Below are 21,300 nucleotides of genomic sequence, written 5' to 3'. Positions count from 1 at the left end.
TGCCAAAGCCAGACCAAAACCTGGTACTTCCCGCGTTCATTTTGCTCAAGAATCTTTCATTCGAAATCGTTCAAGGCTGGCTTGCCTCGAGCAGCCTTCAGCAACTCTTGATGCCAGAATATGCTTTGTAATACAGCTGGTTCTTTGATGAACGTCCTTGGACCAAGAGAAACGCCTTCTTTTGTCTAAATCTGAGTACATGAATACATCTGATACACTCCGGTACTTTGCACAAAACTCCAAGACTTACTACTGGTTTGCAAGGCTTGCATTTTCTGAGCCGATATGGTCGACTTTATGGCTTCTTGCTCGATTCGACTGAGGTGACATGGCCTCGTTGCAGCAGTGATCAATGAGAGCCTTCTTCTGTTCGCTTCCTGGTAATTATACAGGAGCCTTTTACAGAAGGGCTGAAAAACAGTGGCGTTGAAAAGTCCACAGCTCCAGGAATTAGTTTGAGGGGTGCTGGGTTCTCGCTATTCCCGGCCGCAGCGTGCGAGCCATCATGAAAGCTTTCAATTGGCAGTCGAAGCTCCAGGAAACTGTGGGGAAGACGGTCACTGGCTTCTCGGACAGTGCAGCACGGTGAGCTCATGCCTTTATGACATGCTGCCCTTTTGCAAGGAAAGGTCCTCAATCCGTGTGCAATAGCATGCAATTAAATTGAGAAAAGGCAAAAGCATTGTCATCTGGCTCTTTCGTACTCAATGCCAAGTAATTCTTGCAGGTTCAAAGGCTGGACGGAAAGGCCTGGGACCAGCGAGGATGGCAGTCGCCAGCAGGCGCTCAGCCAGCATGGATCCAGCCCCAGAAGCACAGCCAGCTTCAGCAACAATCAGGACACTCAATACCTCCGCCTACCGGTGTGTGACAGGGCCCCTCATCACCAAGACAAGAGAAGTACCAGACTGATCGGATGCCTTACAATCTTCGCTCTCCCCCATGATGCTCTGTACTCGGCGCATCCTCTGCCAAGCCATGCAGGCGTATCCTCTTGTACTTCACTCATCCCGTATGAGCAGGTGACATGGCATGCTTTTGCGATCACTAATGACATGCCTCGTGTGTTGCAGGTGGACAGCTTAAAGAAGCTGCGGTGGTATGACCGGGACGACCTGTCAACGCTAGTGGAACTCTCAACGCGCGAGAAGCAGCAGTTGCAGGACACCATCACAGCCCTCCGACAGGCACGCCACTACCATCGCATTTCCCGCTGCGCGCAAGGCAGCGTCCCCATTGATCACTCATTGTGATCCAATCTTCCAGCAACCGATTAGTCTAGCCTGAAATGATCACATCACCTGAAGCATGTGATGTCGCATGGCGCCATGCATCGCAAAAAGGGGGGAATGAGGATACATGACAGCCCATCCGAACAAGAATATCCCTGGAACATTGCTGACATGTTCTGTGCTCCACCGCCAGGTCATCGCTGGCCTGGGAACTACAGAGGAGGAGCTGGAGGTGGATCTGCAGGAGCGGCTGGCAGATGCCGAGCACATGCATGCCTCGGACGAAGCGCTCAACGGCGCACTGCTCGTGTCTGCACGTGCCGAGATCACGCAGCTGCGCACCAGCGGCAGCAGCAGCGCTGCCCAAGCGGTCCCTGGCGAGGCAAGCCCCTGTTGCTTTGAATGAGCTAATACTGTAGTTCAATCCATGAGATTCTCTTTCAATTTGGGACTGCTAATAAGCAGGCAGACATTACCGCCACAAGCGTCATGGAGGTTTATTTCTGACCATGTGCCTTGCAAGGAGGTGCACCTATATTATTGGGACGCTGAGCAATCGAGTGCTCCGACCATTGATCTGTTTGGAGACTGACACTTGTCTCTGTTCTCTGGTGTACAGGCTGCAGCAGGAGAGATGGCTTCTCTAAGAGAGAGGCTGGAGGCGCAGGAAAGGGAAGCCGAGGGGCTCAGGGACAGCCTGCGGCAGAGGGATGCTCGGTTGAGGGAACAGTCGGAGACCATCGCCGATCTTCAAGAACGGTGTGCCCCCATGCCAGCTTCAGCCTGGGACACTCCCTTTCGCACTCCGCCATGCATCCTCACAGCAATTTTCCCCTTAAGCCATGGCTCTTACCCAGCCATTCTTTCACCAACGTGCAATATGCTGTCTATTTCATGTCCTTGTAAACTAGACAGTGTGACTGGAGAGTGGCCAAATGTTGCAGATGCGTTGCAGAAGAAAACCAAGCAATCTTTGACTGCATTTTGGCATTGGTGATGGCAAGCAGGCTCCTAAGTGTGGAGGCCGCCGAGGCACCGGGCACACCCACAGCCGAGGCCAAGCGGCCGCAGACCTCTCCGCGAGCCGAAGCAACTTCTGACGTGGCCGGCGCTGCGGCGGTACTGGCCGCTTCAGCATCCGAGGACCCGGCTCGGCCGCCCGCGGTGTCCCCGCCCCGCCAACCCCAAGCAGCCGCTGCTACCCCACCAGAACCACTGGACCTACCACAGGCAGAGGCACAGAACGGCCCTGTAGCTCCCGAGCCGCTCCAGGAGCCTGCAGCCGCCAGCAGTTCTGGAAAAGGTGCAGAGGAAGTAGAGGAGAATGGGGCGGCAACAGATACCCGGGCGCTGCCAAACGGCGTGGCCGATCACGCAGCTGCCCTGCAGCTGCAGTCTGACCTGGAGCGGCAGGCACACCTGGCGCAGGTGCGAAGCCCAGAAACATGTACCGTCATTGTGGAAACTTAACATGCTTTGATAGGCAATCGATTAGACTCGCGCCTCATCGTCGTGCCGTGCTCGGTTATCTCGACAGGGAGGCTTGAGCATTACAACAGGCTGAGGCGACAGTCCCTGAAGTCTTGCATGCGCGACTTGCGGAAATACACATACCAATCATGTTGTCCAGAAGATTTGTAGTAAGAATTTGACTATTTTGAAGACCTGCTGAGCTTTTCTTGTGGCTCCAGGTTGGGCGATTGGAGGGGCGACTGACAGAGTTGGAGGCTCAGGCGGCTGCGGCTGAGGAGCGGTGCGCTGCTCTGGAGGCAGAGCTGCAGCAGGCAAGGCAGGGAGCGGAGGAGGCCAGGACGGCTTCAGAGAAGCATGTGCAGGTGCATCTACTGTCTCCCTGTGAGCAGGGGGTGAATTCAAGGGTCCCGGGGTTTGGCATTGACGCCCATTTTGCTCACAAGCAAAAATCTTGCCAGATACCGTAATACTGAGGATTCCAAGAGGATTTTCACTATATGGGCAGATTGGCATTTAATGCCGAAGCTCCTGCCCCTATCCAGGACCTGCCGTCAGTCTCGTATCATGAACATGGCTTAGGTTTGGATTTCCATTGGTCATCATGGTGCTCGATTGTGTCACTGCTCCATGGAATTGATGGGAGCTGACCCTGTCTCATCCTCACAATATGCACAGGGAAGGATGTACTGTGATGTGACATGCAGGAGCTGCGGGCCAAGGTGACAGCCGCGCAGGCATCGCAGGCAGAGATGCTGGCGAGGGCGCAGGACATTTGCGCGGAGGCAGAGGAGCGGGGGGCCACCGCCCAGCGCCGTGCCGACCGAGCCGAGGAGCGCGCCAGCAAAGCAGAGGCCGATCTCAAGGTGCGCATGCAGCACCTCGTCAGCCCTCCATTCTCTTGCAAGGGTGCTTCTTCAGGATGAAGAATGAGGACGGCAGAATTCTGGCAGCGCCAGGAATTCCCGTGCACCTCACATGTGGACGCGATGGAAGGAAAGCTGAGACATTGGGCACCATCAGTTGGCCCGCATGCCATCTCAGCTACTTGTAAGTTTGCTCAAACAGCCTGAATTTGTAGATTGCATGTGGGGATGTGATAATCTCCCATTTTCTTCATCGCCCCTGGGAGGCAGAATTTTTGCTAGGGACGGTGTCGGGCTTACTGACACTAGAGATGATGATACTTGTATCGACTAAAGTATTTGCGCGCACAGGCGAAGGAGAGAGAAAGGGAACGCGGCGCGCCGGACGACGCCTGGCTGGCGACGGCGCGGCGTGCGGCGGACGAGCGCGAGGCCGAGCTGCGGCGTGCGATGCGCGACGGAGAAGCCAAGCTGCGTGAGCGCATCTCCCGCCTCGACGAGGACAACCAGGATCTGCGAAGGTGCGAGTGCCAGCAGTGGCTTCCCTCAGATTTCCAGATTCCTGGCATCACACTTGCCACCAGGGGCAGAGTGGACCCAGTGGCTTGGGACATAAACTGAGCAGGCCTTTATGGGAGTCATGTTCGCAGGGATCGGGCTCCAATCTTTCTGAGATCCCAAGATTGGGGCCCTGAATCTGTGAACTGCTCTCCATTGAAGACTTGCTCAACATTGCTTTACTCTTGAGAAGTGGATTGTGTGCCGTCTAATGTTACAGCAGATAGCAAATTTTGGTCATTATTATGCTCACGGCCTAGGCAAGCTCATGCCATGACGATTTTGCTGTGGATATGCTTGTCACTGCAGACTCGATACGCTGGACTACTCCAATTGCTGACGTGGCATTCTCTTTCGTCAACAGACATGTTTCCCCTGACCACTATCTGGAGCTTCAGGTCGCTGGTTCGTGCACGGGCTGACGCAGAAGCGCTGGAGGCACGTGCGCATGCGGCCGAGGCGGTGGAGGCCGGCCTGCAGTCGGAGCTTCGCGCGGCAGAGGCGGCCGGCGCCGAGGCCGACGCGGCGCTCGCTCGGTGCCAGGCACTGGAGGAGCGCCTGTCCGAGCTGCGTGCAGAGCAGGTAGGGAACAGGCCTGCTACTCCACAGAGTCAGTGGCAGATATTGTAGTAGCAAAGACACGGACAGCTGTTCCAATGGCAGAAGTCTCGAGAGTAGGACCAGAGCTGTGTTGCCAATTTGCTGATCATGCGGCACAGCTGACGATCTTCCACCTAGGAGATGATGTGTTAGAACCCACGACAACAGCACCCCTTCAACTGCTTGCCATGCCTGAGCAAACAGGGTGCCATGAATGACAGAGTCATGGCCGCATATATAGCTGATGGCTGTTTTGGGTGAGCAGGGCCAGCTGGCGACATACAAGGAGATGGCAGCGGCTGCAGAAGAAGACCGCGGCCGATTGGAGGCGGAGGTTGTTGCGACAGCGCAGCTGGCCACCGCCGTCGAGGCACGGCTGCGAAGCGCGCTGACCGCCAAGGACGCCGCTGAGTCGCGCGTAGCTGCCGCGGAGCTGCGCGCCCACCAGGCATGTGACTGCCCCCTGCCTGCCTCAGGGAATGTCATCAAGGGGATTGCCGATTGTCTGATCTGTATACGCATAGTACATCAGAAGTCTCAAGGTGGATACATAAGCACCACGTTCCTGATGGCCCTTCCTATGGTCTGCAATCTCGGCAATCAAATAGGTGACGGTGACTGCCGGAACATGTTCAGCACATGAGGCTCTCGCCCAAGCAATCCTTGCATCTCGATGTCCTCTTGGGCATGCAGCTGCATAGTGATAGTAATAGTAACAGTTGAGGATGCTGTGTGCAGGCGGAGGCGACCATAGAGGCGGAGGTGACGAAGCGGCTGGAGCTGAGCGGGGCTGATTTTGCGCGGTGGCCGCGCGCGGCCCGGGAGGAGACGGCGCGGCTGGAGAAGAAGCTGGACGCTGCGCAGCGCATGACTGCCACGCTGCACGCTGAATTGGACGCCTCTGGGCGCCAGCGCCAGTCAGAGGCCGTTGCCCGCGCGCAGCTGCAGGCATGGTCCCTGAACTTCTGTCTGATATGATCAAGCCGTCATGACATCCATGTGTCACTGTCGCCGGCAGTAGGCTGATTTGCTTGTCTTGTTGGCTACAATATAGTCTCCTCTGATTTCTTGCAGAGGGCCTTATTTTGGGAGACCCACCAAAGGGGTGGGCCTCTGTATTGTAGTAAGAAGGGTCTGACGCCATAGTAATCGAGGGTGCCATGGTGGATGCATAGCACGTGCAGTGATTACAGTGTTTGTCGCGGCATTGGCGAGGGTGCATAAAGGTAGAACATGTCAGAATTGTAAAGCGCCATACTTGCGCGCAGATGCAAAGACTCTGTGTCGGATCGATCCTTCAAAGCTGTGGTGCAAGAAATCTGAAGACATTCATAACAGTGGAGGGTCGCCGGAAATTTTACAGAAGAATCCCGCTACATCTGCGGCTGTCTTGGGTTGGCGTTTGGGAGGTGGCAGATGCGAAGTGCCACTTGTGCGCAGGTGCGGCTGTCGGCTGCGGAGGAGCGCGCGACGCGGGCGGAGTGGGAGAGGAGGGAGTCCGTAACGGGGCTGGAGCGCCAGCTGGCGGCCGCGCGGGCCGAGATGCTGGACTGGCGCCGCGAGCTGGCGGCCGCGGAGGCCGAGCGCGACCGCCTGGCGGCCGACAAGAAGCTGCTGACTCAACGCGGCTCCTCCGGCAATCTCTATGCCGGCTTCAACGGCACCCCCAAGGCCAGGGGTGCGCAAGCGAAGCAACCTGCCTCTCATGTGTCCCAGATCATGCTTGTTAAATGAGATCGTTGACCCAGAAGTAATGTCCTGTGCACAACATACTATCTAAGAGGTGCTTTATTTGCTTCGCTGTTGATAATTTGCCACACTCTTTGCATCATTTCCTTATGCATGATGCCAAAGGCATATGGCAAGCATTGGCCGAGCATCAGTATCCTAGGATAGTCATTAGTAAGCCCTGCGCGGCAAATGCTGAGATGGTTTGTGCTACTTTGAGCAGGGGGCGGCAGCCTCCGTGGCATTGCAGACACATTTTCGGAGACGCCGACCAACGGACAGCGCGATCAGCTGCCTGGCGTGGACATCCTCTACCTCAAGAACGTGCTGCTCAAGTTCCTGGACTCCGCCGCTGCAGGCCGCACAGAGCAGGTGCCTGCTCAATCGCCCGCACTCATAGCTGTCCTACCTGGCTGATAGCAAGGGTAGTCAAGCGGAGTGCCATTGTTTTTTGGTCATTGTAGGCCGGCTATTATTTGCAGAGAAGCCAAAAGAAGGGTGTGCATTACTGACAAGTGATGTCAAGCAGCCATCCGTGAAACTCGCACCCAAGCGCATCCTCTGCAAAATTTTTTGAATTTTGCATGACTCGCCAAATCCACATTTGATAGCCTTGAAATGCAAGCACACACTAAAGAGCTTGCGCGTAGCCCTGCCGATGTTCGGTCTCAAGCTGTGCCCTGCTGTGCTACGCAGTGTGATGCGCTGCTGCCTGCAATTGCCACGCTGGTTCGCGCGAGCCCTCAGGAGTACCGGGAGCTCAAAGCTGCGCTGCATGCTGCCCGCCAGAGCGCCTCCTGGTGGCCATCCTAGCGCTAGGGCCCTCAAGTGCAGAGTGGAGTTTCATTGCAGATCAGGGGACTCGTTGGTCCAGCCTGTCATTGGTTGTGTGATTATAAAATTTGTAGGGTTTCTCCTGAGACCTGCTACTGATGATGATGGGTGGGCTTTGGTGTAGCGAGTAGATCCCCCTGATCAGGCCCCTCATGAGCCTATCAATATATATATATAGGCGCTGCGGATGCAGCTGGATGTCTGTCAGCTGCAGCATGCGCATGTGATCATCTACAGCTGCCGGCGTTTGGGTAAGGCCACAATCTAGTATATACGGACTGCGTGCCACAGTGTGCATGTTACAGGTACAATATGAGATTTGATGATCACACACAACAGAAAGATTTTGCAAGCACTAGCCTAGGGCATGCATGCGTGTGCCGCACGTGCACGTCCACCGCGGCTGACTGCGCAGTCATATTATGATATTTACACGCGCAGTCCTATACTTTAGTACATGTGATGCCAGGCCGGCATCATGATGTGTTGCGCAACGGAGCGCAGGTGCTGGCGCCAAGCTCTTGAGTGTTTCTACAATGGTCAGCCTGTGCACGACCCACTACGTGGAAGCCATTGAAAGTTCAACTAAATGACTCGAGAAGACCGATCAAAGTGAGTGGGCATTGCAGTTTTCCTCCAATTTACATTCTGTGCATGAAGCCCATCCCCAACGGTCAACTCCCCTGCAGCTGCAACCCTTCCGTAACCTGGCCCTTCACCGCAGATAACGCCGCTTCGATTGCGTTGCAATCCAATCCTGTGGACATCCACAACAAAATGGTGATTGTGCGTACGTTGGAGGGCAATTGAAGCTGGTATTGTTAAGATACCCCTTCACTATCAAATTTTCTTCTTGTGCATGGCCGTTGTCGACAGTAGCCACCTATGTTGAAAGCTGACGATCCCAGCACTGATTTGCGGTTTCTATCTGTGTTTAGGTACCATACAAACTTTCAAGACGCGATCTTTCCAGGAAGGGGCCAAGCTGCAGGCTTCGGCTTTCGAGGGTTTCATCAAGGTAAGCGGGAAACAGTCTCCTGTATAGCACCTTCCGCTTTCGCCCCTTCCAGCAAATTTGCTACAATGAGTAGCTAAGAAGACGGAAGCTGCCTTTTTTATCTCTTTTCCATGGACACGTCTTGAACTTCTTGAATGCGATGGAAAAGGCTTGGCTCGCCCGCTCTTTCGCCACGCAAAGCATTATGTTCTTTGCTGAATTCGTTTAGAAACAGTGCAAGTCCACTTGGTGCCAAAGGGGTGGATAGCAAATCACCATTGCGATTGTTGCCGGCGATCATGCCTGCCTCTTTGCTGATTAGACGTCATACCTTTTCTATCTTCTTCGTTTCTATATGAGATGGTGATCATCCAGAGATGCTGGACTTTACCTTTTGCGAAGACTGTTGTCTTAATTGGCGCAGTTCCACGCAGCTAGGATTAGATAAGGGTTAGCTTGGAGTCCCACCTTAGCAAAAGACCGTGAGGCTCTTAATCTATCGTACATCCCCTCAGCTTGTTGACAAGAGCCTCCCAAAAAGGCCAGAGCGCGATCCTGTTGACACGGAACTTTCATGCAGGCCCACCGCTCCCAAGATTACGATTGAGGACGGAGTCATGGCACCAGGACCTGCCGAACAGGGCCTACCACTTGAGGGATTGGAGCCGGCAGTTGTGATCAAAACTTGCTCTGAGCCGGTACTGGCGCCAATAATGGAGGTGAGCCTTGTGCTGGCTACGCCCTACTGCAGACATTGCTGCTGTCCTGTGTGCGCGATGGAGTGTGTGTTGGAAGCAGTGTCGCCACATTAGCTGTAGCACAAAGTGTACGGGTATTGCTGTACATCTGCACCCAGGGTTTGTAGACATGAACCTGAAGAGGGGTCAATCTCCACCTGCAAGATGCATAAGAGCAGAACATGAAGGGTAGGACGTCATTAATCCGCTTGTTCCTGCAGCTAGCGCATGCCGCTGAACCAACCTTGATGTTCAAAGCAGGGCTCTGGCGCACAAGCAGCGGCGGAGGACAGTGTTCCAGTGGCAATGGACATCACTCCAGGTATCTTCTAACCACTGCCTTTGTTGCAGCACAGCAATGCCCCTCGACTAAACCGCACAGAGCGAGTACCTTATCATCACTGTGTGCACAGCTGGCAATATCTATAGCAGAGTGTCACAGGAATTGGTCTTTTGCTTGCAGGGCTACCACCACCGCAGCCAGCTGCACCGCTGCCAGCACCAATGGCCGCCAGTACTGGAGCAGGCAACATCAGCTTTTTTAGTCAGATTACCAAGGTGGTTCAGACCTTCAAAAGCAGCCCTGCACCAAGCCTGCCTCCACCTGTGGCCCGCGCTGAGGATCAGGTGCACTCCTACACCTCTGTTTGATGGGCGCTGTGCAAGCTTGTGTGTGAAATCTGCCTTACACAACAGGCCTCCAAGTCTACATGTGTTTTATGAGCAGCTGACATTACATGTCATGTGGATGCACCCTCCTCGGTTGAACCAAGGGGAGAGGAATCCTAAATTAACTCTTCTCACTTGATTGACAATGCAGACGCGACTCTTAAGTAATCAATGAATCCAGAGTCTCCTGCAATGCATTACGAGCGTGACAGGGTCCGCCAGGCAGTACACATTCTAACCACTTTGCATGGCGACTGCAGGGGCCCAGCAGCGCCAAGAGCAGCGCGGATACCCTGCGTGGGCCAAGCCCCACACAGGCATGCAGCCTCGGGACCGCAGCCAAGGCCACTGCCGCTGAGTCTCCCGCCGACAACCGTTTTTCAGATTGGTGTGGCGCTCTCAGCAGCCCTGCCAGGGCCGACGCTGCGGTGGAGACCCCAGTCCAGGTCCAGGCTCCCAGTCCAGCTGCTGCCGCTCCCGCCACCGCGGACGCCGCGGCTCAGACCGGCTGGAAGGCTCACTCGTGCCGGACAGCGTGCCAGACAGCGAGGCGGGCACCATCAGCGTGAGCATCGGCGGCAACACGGCGGCGGCCAAGCCTGGCACCTCGCACTCCAGCGCCACAGTCAACGCGCCGGGCGCAGCGGCGGCCGGGGCCGGGGGAGGTGAAGCGGATAGCGCGGAGAAGGCGCCAGGCCTGGCGGCGGCCGGGTCGCTCAAGAGGCAGCGCACAGTTGCGAAGCGGTTCGAGGCGCTGTTGAACGGGAAGGGGCACTGCATGGTCCCCGTGGGGAGTCAAGCTCCCATTGCCCCATCAGAGGTAAGACTCCTGAGAGATCTGTGGCTACCTATGTTGCACAGCCACTGTGATTGGTAGGTTGTGGTTGGGAGTTCCCCGCTATCAGCGAATTGCTCCTTGGTTACGATCCTGTGCGTCATGCTCTCACCACACTGTCATGCTGCATGTTGACGCTGTACCTTGGTGAAGGGTCATGTTGAAACCTGTGAGGGGTTTGTTGTAGGAGGGCCCTTCTCCAAAGAGGAGACGCACAGGGACGAGAGGCGGCCTAGGCGGCAAAATTCCCTGGATGCTGCACTCTTCCAAGGGAGGCCACGGTCGCGGCAAGCCCAAAGGTAGCCCAATGCCTACAGACATGCCATGCAAATATGCCTGCCTGACAGCTCCCAGATCATCTCTGAGCTGCTGCCTTCCCGCTCCAGCTGCAGCATGCATTGTAATGAGATTTAAAATGGTGGAACGTCAACAGTGCATGCTTGCTAGCCCGATCGTGCAGAGTGGTGGCCAGAGAGCGCGCCTGAAGAGGGGCAAATGCAGCTAGCTTTGCGTTACCCAGAGATTTCTACATATGCGATGCAGCAGGCTACGGACGCATATATTTCAAATCTGATTGGTTAAGGCTTGTACTGTGCAGGCAAGGCGTGTCTTGACAGCGCGCACAACTGGGCGGCCCCGGCCGAGGCTGTCGTCTTTGACGCGGCGGGGGGGGGTCGCGGGAGCCGCGTAGGAGTGCAGAGGCCTGCAGCGCACGGCCAGGGCCGAGACCCGCGCGGAGACGGCCGCCCCGGCCGCGCCGGCCGCGCCACAGCCGGTAATCAAGCAGGAAGCAGCGGCGCCCGAGCAGGCCGCGCAGGCGCCGGGAGTGGCGGCAGTACATGTGGATGAATCGATGGAGAAGGCCCTTCTGAGGCGGGGCCCTCAGGGGAGGCGGGCGGCAACCCCATGACCGTCAGGGTCGTCGACTTGGATGCTGAGCTGAACGAGGAAGAGTGAGCACACCCCTTCCTGCTCTCCTCTCTCTCCGAGCTTACCTGCCTCTGTTCACTGAGCTCCTTGCAATTTTGCACGCTCAGGCAGCATGCATGGTCTCTGATGCCTCTCACCAGGGACTGCATGGCACTCGCCAATGTGGCAGCCCATGCATGCTGCGACGTTCTGGAAGTGAGGACAGCCTGCTTCACACCTGTACGATTGTAAGAAGCATTGCAGCGGAGGTTGAATGGTGTGTGCTTTGTGGAACGCAGCGATCTGGTGGAGGAGGTGTACAAGAGGAATGTCTATGTGGAGCTGCTGGAAGCGCTGGCTGATCCGCGGCGGCCAAAGCGGCGCGATGTCATTCTGCTGCCTGTCTCTGACAAGATCTCCCCTGGTGGGTTTCGCAGTCACCCGCATGCATTCCGGCGCCTTGTCATTCATTCCATGCTTGCCAAGCTGGAAAGTGCAGCGTCGTCAGATGTGGGCTACTGGGAGTGTGGGAAGTCCCCTCATACTTCGCGTCTTCATGGAGAAGAATTTGATTGCATCCGTTCTGCATGTAACCCTTCTCTGGGGCGAGGCGATCCAGTCTGGGGCACATTGATATTGCAGAAGGCGAGGGCCACCCCTGAAAAGCTGCATCAATGCTGGGGCGTGTTGCTGCAGATAAAGCCGAGAAAGCCGCAGCAGTGGAGGCCGCCAGGGAGTATCTTGCGCTGGGACCGAGCGGCAGGCGCGCCCTCATGAAGGTGCGAGCAGCGGAGACTGCCACAAGCATGACAGCACATGAATTTTCTAGTGCTTTAATATTTTTAGTTGCTGCTTTTGGGGGGTTGGAGGGAACACCGCTTTCCTCCACACCTGACACACACATATAACAGCAATCTGTGGAGTTCGATTGCCCATCACAGCTAGATGATCAACAGTTCAATGGGCCAGGTGCTGTGAGAGCAAAAGCACATGCCAACTCATGATGCCCGTTAGCGCAGATGTCAATTGGTGCCGTTTGCGTTTGCATGCAGGAGCGGATTGAGGTCTGCTTCCTCTCAGAGGACGACGACTGGCACCCGTCGATTCAGCATGCGGTGAAGACGCTCAGACCTCTGGGCATCATCCGCCGTGAGAGGGGCCTGAAGGCTGTCAGGGTGCGTTTCGCTCACCCTGCAATGACATCCCACCTTTACAGTACTGGTCAGTCACAATCCCGCACCCCCGGCGGTGCGGGAAAATTTTCAAGGCAACATTTAGGAGTCTTCCTGGCATTTTCATTATCATGGGCTTGCTCCATTGGATCGGGCTTGTCGAGAGCTTCCCGAAGTTTGTCTCAAAATTGCCATATGGTTTATATTTTGGGTGACAGGATCTTGATTACTGATTGCAGCTCTTCGTGTGAGAGGAGAGATGCCAGTGATGGTGAACGGGTACTCTTAAGGCGCTTGCAGGTTCTATATGCCTTGAGTATATCAGGGAATATCAGCTTGTCTGCAGACGCACCTTACCTCTGGCAGGAAAGGTGTGTAATGTTAACATCAGGAAAATTGACATTGAGCAATTTATTTCATGCAGGACCTGCCGGCGAACACTCTGCTGGGGGAGTATGTGGGGGTGGTGAAGAAGGGCGAAGACGCAGAGAATGAGAGCGCGGAGGACCCCATCGGCTTTGGCGGCCTCAGGGCTGACAAGCTGAAAGACTTCTGCCACTCCGCCCCTGACCAGAACACCAGGTTAAAGGGTGCGCCCTCCCTGCAGCCATGTCCCCATTCCCACCGGTTTCCTTAATGTCCAACATCTGGGGCCGCCAAAGTTTATGTGCCGGTGCTGCTCGACATACTTTTGCTGTGAGAGGTCTCTTGCTGCTGTGATGCAGTGACTGACGAAGACGTACTGCTATGACGTACCCACAAGGCAAATGAACCCTTGCAACTATGTACCAAAGACCCTGATACAGGACATGTTTGTGACCGCAGTCATGCGTCCTTGTTGTGGACTACTCAGCTCTTGCACCATGCTGCATGTCAGCGTCTTTGGGCCGTGGCCTGCTCTGGCTGAGCAATCCGTTGCCTGAACAGGCCGGCTTGTGATCCCTGAGCCGGCCGACAAGAGTCGCCGTGACATGCTGCAGCGGTTTGCCCAAGCAGCAGGCATGCGCGAGCTGCCTAACCTGGAACCTCCCTAGCCTGATCCAGCCTGCAGGCATGCGCGAGCTGCCTGAAGTGAAATTCCCCTAGCCTGATCCGGCCTGCGCCAGGTGCCTGACTGGGTGGGTCTCTGTCACTGGTACAGGCGTCTGGAGCCAGATGCAGGGCCTGGTGGTGGACCCGGCGGCCGGGGGCAACATGCTGCGCTACGTCAACGACGCCATAGGCTTCCCCGAAGGCTACCGCAACACCGTGGCCACCGTGGAGGTGTTTGACTACGCCACGCTGCGGCCCCACATCTTCTTCTACACCACCGAGGACGTCAAGGCCGGGGAGGAGCTGCTTATGGACTACGGCGTGGTCAGTGTTGCAAGCTTTCCTCCCCTTCCCCCATCAGCCCCTGCGCCTGAGGCAGTGTTCCCATTGGTAACTGTATCATGCCAATGTGGCAATTCATAAAATATCCACGGCTAATGTAAAATATGTTGGGCGGCTGCAGGCAGCCACACTGTGGCTGGAGATTTTTAGTAGGCACTCGCCAAATAGCCACATTCTTTAGGGAAGGTAATGAGTTGATGCTAAGATTGGCGATTATTAAGCTAAAGTAGTCATAAATGTGCATTCTTGTCCCTGCGGGGCTTACGAAATAGCCACAGGGTCATAATTCAGCAAATTCTTTGTTTTGAACACTGGCCTGGGCTGGGTGTCAATACGCGCATGAAAGCTAGAAACAGAAGGCAGGAGGCCTTGTCTTCTGCTGTGGCTTGTGTGCCATGCTCAAGGTCGAGTGCGTGCAGTACCGGCGCCCTTGCCTTCATAGTTGATAGAGCCAGATGAATTTTTGAGCCTTCATAATTTTGTCGGTCTTGTATTGTGCAAGCATCAAACCTGCAGCAATGTGACCTCAGGTCATGTCCCATACATGCCAGAAAATCAATTGATTTGCCATGAATTCATGGACATCCGACCTGCTACAATAGATTGCAACTTGGGCAACAGCACACATTCGAGCTTTTCGAAATTTTGGTGGGCCATGCAGGCATGATGCGTGCCCCTTCCGTTCACTATCTTTGGCAACGTGAAGGGATGGATTGTACAGCGGTAGAAAGATTGACACAGAGGAGGCTGACGTTTTGTGTGTCTGCAGGAATTCCACCGCTTCATCAAGAGCGAAGCGAGGAGGGCCCAGTCGCTTGTGGTGCGGTCTTCACCTCCTTCTTAAGAAATCACAGCACTAAATGGTGATTCCTGAAATAGGAGCTCTTGTCCTAGAAAAGTGACTTGTGTGGTCCTGGTGCTGAGATCTGCAACGTTTACCTTGTGTTAAAGAGCATCTATGTTAAAAACAAAATTCCACTGAGCAGGACCCTGCCATGCTGCACGCCACATGGAAACACACACACAACACCGGCAGTTTGGCCATCCTGCCCGGCAGTAGCTGCTGCCAAGGTCAGATGACTCTCCAGGCGTGCGCAGCATCTGCCATGACAGTGAACGAGCCCGGCACGACTGTCTTGCCTGGTCGGGTGCAGGATGCCAGGGAGGGGGCCGCAGCCGCGGTGGAGGCTGTCAGGGACCTGAAGACCAAAAACGGCAAGCTGACCAGGCAGCTGAGGGTTGCCAAGAACGAGTCCTCGGAGCTGAGCACACTGCTGGCGGAGGCCAGGGATGACGTGGAGAAAGAGCAGCGGCTGGTCAGGGCGGCCAATGCGCTCGTGGCAGGGCTGGAGGAGGACAAGAAGGACCTGAGCACGAAGGTGAAATTGCTCAAGGGCATCATCAAGGACCACGGCATCAATCTCGAGAGAACCTCTGCCGCTGGTTCAGCGTGCTCGTCAGGTGCGTTCCTGCCAATCACATACATGCTCCCAGCCTTGAACTTGCTGCATGGTGTGCGGCCATGAAAGCACTTGTATCCCATAGATCCCTGAGTGTTGGGGGTTGTGGCAGATTGCCTTGTTTGCTTAACTGTGCTCGGCAGCACAAGTTGCAAGACGCCCGCTTTCCCCAGTCAAATGATCATTCTCCATATCATGATGTTGACAGAGGTGTGCTGTTGGACAGGTGCAGAGCGTCTTCTCCATCAGGACGCCATGATTACAAGCAGAGCTGACAGAACAAGCTGATGAGCTCAGCTTTGACGACAGCGACGCACTCATGCTTGTGCTGAGCGCGCACGATGACCTTGCCAGCTGGATGCTGACATGGCCGCCAGGGCGGCGCATGATGTCAGCACCACCACAGGCAGCAAGCAAATCTCTTCCCAAATCCTCTCTTGAGCTCCATGGTCCTGTACATTCTTTTGTGGGTTTTGTGTCTCTGTCAACACCGATTGACGGTGGGTCTAACCTGTATGGACACTTGCCAAGTGGTACCAGTTGTATTGTTGAGAAAGTGAATGCTGACGTCATTGTTGGTTGGGCACAATGACTTAATTGGAAGTCCTTTGCAGCTGTTGTAGAAATGCCTTTAGATTGATGGCCGTTCCAGCTGAATTTGTCAAAGTAGTTGCATTAATGGGTCCCTTCGGTTGACTGGCGGCGATAGGTGGTCAGACATGCTGCTGCAAGCCTGCTGCTGCACCTCTCTGGTGTGCATGTCGTGTTGGTCCGGTTTTTGGAGAACTGCAGTCTTCTCTTTCATTTGACAACTGAAAATTGAAATTAGTGTGTGGAGCTTTCACATCTTGTAATTACAAGATCCAAACTTGCACTGCACTTGGGCAAGACTGCTCCAAAATTGCAGTTGCCTAGTGTATTGATGCAGTCCTTTGTGTACCTGGCTTAAATTGTAAGGGGCCGCCTTGGACAATATGTGGGATGTTGCTCCATAGCTGGGAAGGAACGCCATGTATCGAGTCGAAAATGAATATGTAACTGGTTTGAAACATTCACGATGAATCGTCCCTGTGATCAGCTGCGCGCTTGCGTGAGACCTGATGATTCTACAAGTGCATGGAGTTAACAACGTTGCACGCAGCTGTGCTTTTGTTGGAATGACAATCAATGTCTCTTACCGTCACATTGATTGCCACCTTATATCCTCAACCGGCAGATAGATATACGCCACATCGTCCATCCATGGCCATTCTGCCACCCTCCTACCTCAGCTTCTTCAGCCTGACATGCCCTTCACACCAGACACACCCTGCACTTGGGAGCCTCTACCAATAAAGCTAGTAGAAGTGGTCAGCGCTGGTGCAGGCACAATCAGTGCTTCGGCTGTTGCTTCACCAAGTTTGCAATGTCCAACGGGTCAGGCAATCTCTGAATAAGTCTACACACGTGCAACAATGGGCTGCACTGGTCAAACACCACGTCGGCCTATTTGCCGCCACCATTAGCAACCGCAACACACAACACTGCAAGCTAGTGAATAGAGGCGATCTGTGTGCTTCTCTTCCCTAGAACCTGCATGGACGAGGCCCTGTGCAATAAGCCCTCGCGCCTCAGACTGCGCCTAAGGCAGGATGATTGTCCTTTGTCCATCTCCATCTGTCCCAACACCCAGGCCGTTATATATTCTTCTCAGCTGCATTCATTATGTCTGCCACCTAATCCACCAAATCAAATCTCACACCGGTGCACAGCCGTCCTTCCACGCCTCTGGCAGAGGCCAGTCCTGCAAACTCCAGGCAGGCGTCCCTGAAATGTCTGCTTGAACTGCCCGCAGATCGCTAGCTTCCCATTTGCCACCTTCCCCCAAGCATTTCCACACCTGCATGCCCTCTTCACCACATTTTGCCTTAGGCCTCACATTCCAACAGAGAGGCATTCATCCCCATTTCACTACACCAGAACCCATCTCAATCCTCCCCCTTCCATTCCCTTTCCAATCCATCAACCTGAGGCTCCACTCCAATTTCCGGCGCCCTAATCAGAATCCATGCTCCCGCAGTTGAGCTACTTGGTGGCGGCTGTGAGGGCGGCCACGGGGCCGGAGGATGCTTTGGCGGTGGACTTCTTCTGGTCGCCGGCGGATGACTGGACGCCAAAGACCTTGGCGAGGACGACGAATGAGATGCCGCCCAGGATGTTGTTGGCCGTGCGCAGCAGCGACGTCAGCACCTTGAAGCCGCCCGGGCCCAGCCGCGGCTGAACCACCTGCAGCCCACCGCATGCCCAATGTCAGAGCACCAGACGACATCACCAATGCAAGGGCTTGGTGCAGCCAGGGACGCTCTCTGATTGTCAGAGTATTCGCCGGTGGAGCCGCCAGCGCTCATGCATGTGCATGACCGCAATTGAGAGATCCGTTCAATGTTCATCAATCCCATATACATCACTGTAGCAGCGATGAGGAAGCGAAATTGCCCTCAACATTCTGTTTTTGCCTCGACGCTTAAGAGCCATTCTGCCCGCTGCCTGTTGAGAGTCTTCTGAGATCCCTGACATGCGGCGGCGCCCTGAGATCCTTCTGTGCCCAGCCTGGTGCTGAGACAGCCCAGTGCAGGGGTGGCAGCGCATTGTGCAGAGGACCCAGCAATGCTATGACCTTGAGGAGGGCTATAATCTACAGAGATCAGGTCCGTCCACACTCCCCAGCCAATGAACGTCTGCAGTGCATGATCTGCTCCGAGTCTAACAGAACAAGCAATGCGCCCGCCCCATCATCCCTCTGTTCAGGGAAATCATCATCGTTATTTATGATATTTACTATTATCAATAATAATATTACTTCTGCACGCTTTTCCTGCCAAAAGACAAGGTATGTCCTGCAGACAAGCTGCAGTGAAAGGCTGCCACAAACCTACCCCTTGTTGGCTCGCCAGGTACAAGCAAGACCCCAATGGTGGGCACGGTGCTCAGTATTTATACAGGCCCACGCCAGCTGGGCTCAGGACAAGAGAAGGGCAAGAGGGAGATCGAGTGGGCGTACCATGTCGATGCCGTTGAGGATCTGGTAGCGGATGTTGGAGGAGATGCCCATGTGGGTCGCCCAGGTGCCGGCGTTAAGCAGCACGTCGGGCGCCTCGTTCTGCGACTCAAAGTTCTTGTCCAGCGCCTGGCGCACCGCCAGCAGCCCGTTGCTCGTCGCCGTGCCCACGATGCCCGCCGCAAAACCCACCACCGCAAACACCAGCCCCTGCCCCCCAGGCACATGCTGGGTGAACATTTGGCACACATTTATAACAAGTCCGGGGCTGCATGTGTAGGGCTTAGGGCCATGTAGAGGAGGAATCATCAACCACGGACATGGCAAACATCAAATGTCGGCCGGGGCGCTGGCAGCTGAGCTCAGATGTCAAGTCATGTTTTTGCAATAAGCACTTTGGCGTTTGCCCGCCATGGCAGAGATGAGTGTGATCAATAAGTACAGATGGTCACCTTGTAGCCGAGGTTCAGGAGGCGCTTGGTGAGAGGGAATGCCCCCGGCTGGAACATGTGGCCCCCTGCACCGTTCCCCCCCCTCAGAGCGTCAGACAACAAGATTTCAAATACAGAAACCCACAGTGAAGAGCAAACAGTGCACCTCGTGCCAGGAGTTCTCCAGCTGCAAGTGTAGACCATTGCATCGCAGCATCATGACAAATGCAGCCGTAAAGCACAAGCATGATGATGTGACGATATCAGGCCCGCCAGGATCATGCGGCCATGTGACATGTGGGTGTCCAGGATGCACACCTGGGGCGCCCAGAGCCTGCAGCGTCTGCTCGCTGAACAGCTTCTGCAGCAGATTGGCGCCGACTGCCGAGGCTCCGACTGTGGGCGCCAGGAAGTACATCAGCGAGAAGTTGACGATGCTCCCCACCTGCGCAGCAGCAAGTACCGGTATTTCAAGATTGTGACAGGGCACTAATGGCAAGTTTGTGAAGCTCTTTGGTCAACAAGGATTGCAGCACAGTTCTGCCCTCTGAAATTGCTTGGATCACTTCCAGAAAGCTTCCAGAAAATACTGTGCAGACATTGGAGGCACAAGTCTACATTTGACAGTTCCAGAATAAGCACTCACAGTATGCCTGTGTCATTGACATAGAGTCATCTGGTAGGCCATTGATACACATTAGCTACACATTCTGCAGACCTCACTGATACTCCCTGCCTGAAGGTGGATGAGGGGCTTACCACAAGGGTGGAGAATACAAAGTCGAGCTCATACAGACCCCAGTAGGGCCGAGATGACATGTCCCCAACCACTGCTGCGCCCACGCCAATGACCTGCAACACACCATGAAACCTTTGATAGGTCTAATTCAAAAGATGCCATCACACAATCAAAGGCTCCTGCAATTACCTGCTCAGGCATCATTGTGACTCACTGATCATGGTGAGGACTGCCATGCCATGCAAGAATTGCCCTGACGTACTTGGTGGCTTACAGCAGAAGCAGGTGAGAGTGTGAGCGCTGTGGCTGAGTGCCCACCTGCTCTATGAAGACCTTGTAGGGGAAGGAGGGGTCGGCTGCAACGCGTTCCCTCCATCCCTTCCACCTCAGCAGGATGCCCTCCTTCTCAGATTCATCGCTGCCATCACCGGCCTCCTCATCTGCATGTTACAGGTCGCCATTAGCAGAGCTCCTCCACATGTCCCTTGGCACTGCTCTGAGGCTCCCAAATGCTGATCCATACAGCATCCACTGTCCTTTACGTGGACCATGTTGCCACCATATAGCCAATCACAGATGTTGCTTTTGGGCTTCCATGCATACAGCTGCTGAGCAATGGTCAGTCCTCAGAGAAAGAGTGTGTCTCAATAGAGCAAATGTGCATCAGTAGCACGGCCAATGAAAAGGAAAGTGGCACTCACCGCCGTCTCCTCCAAAACCTTTTGCTCCACCTCCGCCGGTGGTTCCTCCACCGCCGCCTGTTGTGCTCACTTGCATGTGGACATTTGGCTTGCGCCGTTGCCTGTGGTCGTGTCCATACAACTTTTGGTCAGAAGGTAATGACTGTTTGTGTATCTAGGTGAGAAATCAGTGCTACAGAGACAGTCAAGATGGTCTTCGTGACTTGCTTTCGAATCAAAGTCTTACGGAATATACCTTCACACTGTGTGATGTGCATAACGTACCTATTTCTCGGCAGATGCAATTAATCGAAGGCAGGTGTGACACATTTGATCCGGGAGGTGGAGACTGAGCTTCACCTTAGATCGTGGAAATTCCTATTGAAGAAGGGTCTGCTGGCGGTGATGTGTGATTTTGGACTGTTGAAAAGGGCTGCCCTGGGACCCTGAGGCAACGCGACCCCCCTGTAAATGGAACTGAAAGCCATCATCTGCGCATGTGCTTCTCCCCGAGCAGCCCCCCTTTAAGATCCTGGCGCAAGGGAACGGCTCCTCGCGTTGTAGAACTATAGGGGACCCTTGATCTTCTCTATACAAGCTGCATTGCAACGCAGATCTGATGTCCCACCCTTCTAGCAGGGGTATTGATATATGGAAAGGGTCGCTAATACCCTGCTCAGTGCTTTGAAAACGTTTGACGTTGTCGTTGACAATAACGTCAAGTATAATGATAATTGTCGTCTCTTTCTCTCGCGATAGGGTGTCCTCTATCAACAGATGACGAAGACTGGCGCGATCAGGAGCATTCTGCATACATCAGTGTAGCTTCCCTGACGTAAGAAGCTGTCATTTTGAGTGTTTCTGATTAGTTGTACTAAGCAATGATGAACATCAGGGGGTAAGTTCACGTAGATGCTACTGTGTCCTTGATGTTCAGCCTATCAACTGAAAGACCTGGGCCCTCTTTTCTCA

General features: G+C 54.7%; 3 protein-coding genes across 3 annotated transcripts; 2 read left to right on the top strand and 1 right to left on the bottom strand.

Moving 5' to 3' along the window:
• Positions 1-505: 505 nt before the first annotated feature.
• On the top strand, positions 506-7,871 carry COCSUDRAFT_49368 (hypothetical protein; the record flags this gene model as incomplete). The annotated part of the gene is made up of 15 exons (XM_005642630.1): positions 506-585; positions 728-863; positions 1,074-1,229; positions 1,426-1,602; positions 1,852-1,991; positions 2,240-2,660; positions 2,924-3,067; positions 3,410-3,568; positions 3,920-4,089; positions 4,525-4,708; positions 4,992-5,207; positions 5,465-5,653; positions 6,167-6,404; positions 6,678-6,826; positions 7,151-7,871. The coding sequence occupies 15 exons, from the start codon at positions 506-508 to the stop codon at positions 7,265-7,267; spliced, it is 2,676 nt and encodes an 891-aa protein (XP_005642687.1). The 3' UTR covers positions 7,268-7,871.
• Positions 7,872-13,762: 5,891 nt separating this feature from the next.
• On the top strand, positions 13,763-15,700 carry COCSUDRAFT_60516 (hypothetical protein; the record flags this gene model as incomplete). The annotated part of the gene is made up of 4 exons (XM_005642629.1): positions 13,763-13,963; positions 14,751-14,801; positions 15,136-15,360; positions 15,668-15,700. 4 exons carry the CDS (start codon positions 13,763-13,765, stop codon positions 15,698-15,700), a joined length of 510 nt encoding a protein of 169 aa, XP_005642686.1.
• Positions 15,701-17,505: 1,805 nt separating this feature from the next.
• On the bottom strand, positions 17,506-20,425 carry COCSUDRAFT_45562 (hypothetical protein; the record flags this gene model as incomplete). The annotated part of the gene is made up of 7 exons (XM_005642628.1): positions 17,506-17,706; positions 18,482-18,688; positions 18,931-18,995; positions 19,228-19,354; positions 19,669-19,761; positions 19,967-20,088; positions 20,350-20,425. 7 exons carry the CDS (start codon positions 20,423-20,425, stop codon positions 17,506-17,508), a joined length of 891 nt encoding a protein of 296 aa, XP_005642685.1.
• Positions 20,426-21,300: the final 875 nt, after the last annotated feature.

Source organism: Coccomyxa subellipsoidea (assembly GCF_000258705.1).
Source record: "Coccomyxa subellipsoidea C-169, whole genome shotgun sequence".
NCBI lineage: Eukaryota > Viridiplantae > Chlorophyta > Trebouxiophyceae > Coccomyxaceae > Coccomyxa > Coccomyxa subellipsoidea.
The sequence above is the reverse complement of the archived record's forward strand: the minus strand, read 5'-3'. Positions and strand labels throughout refer to the sequence as shown.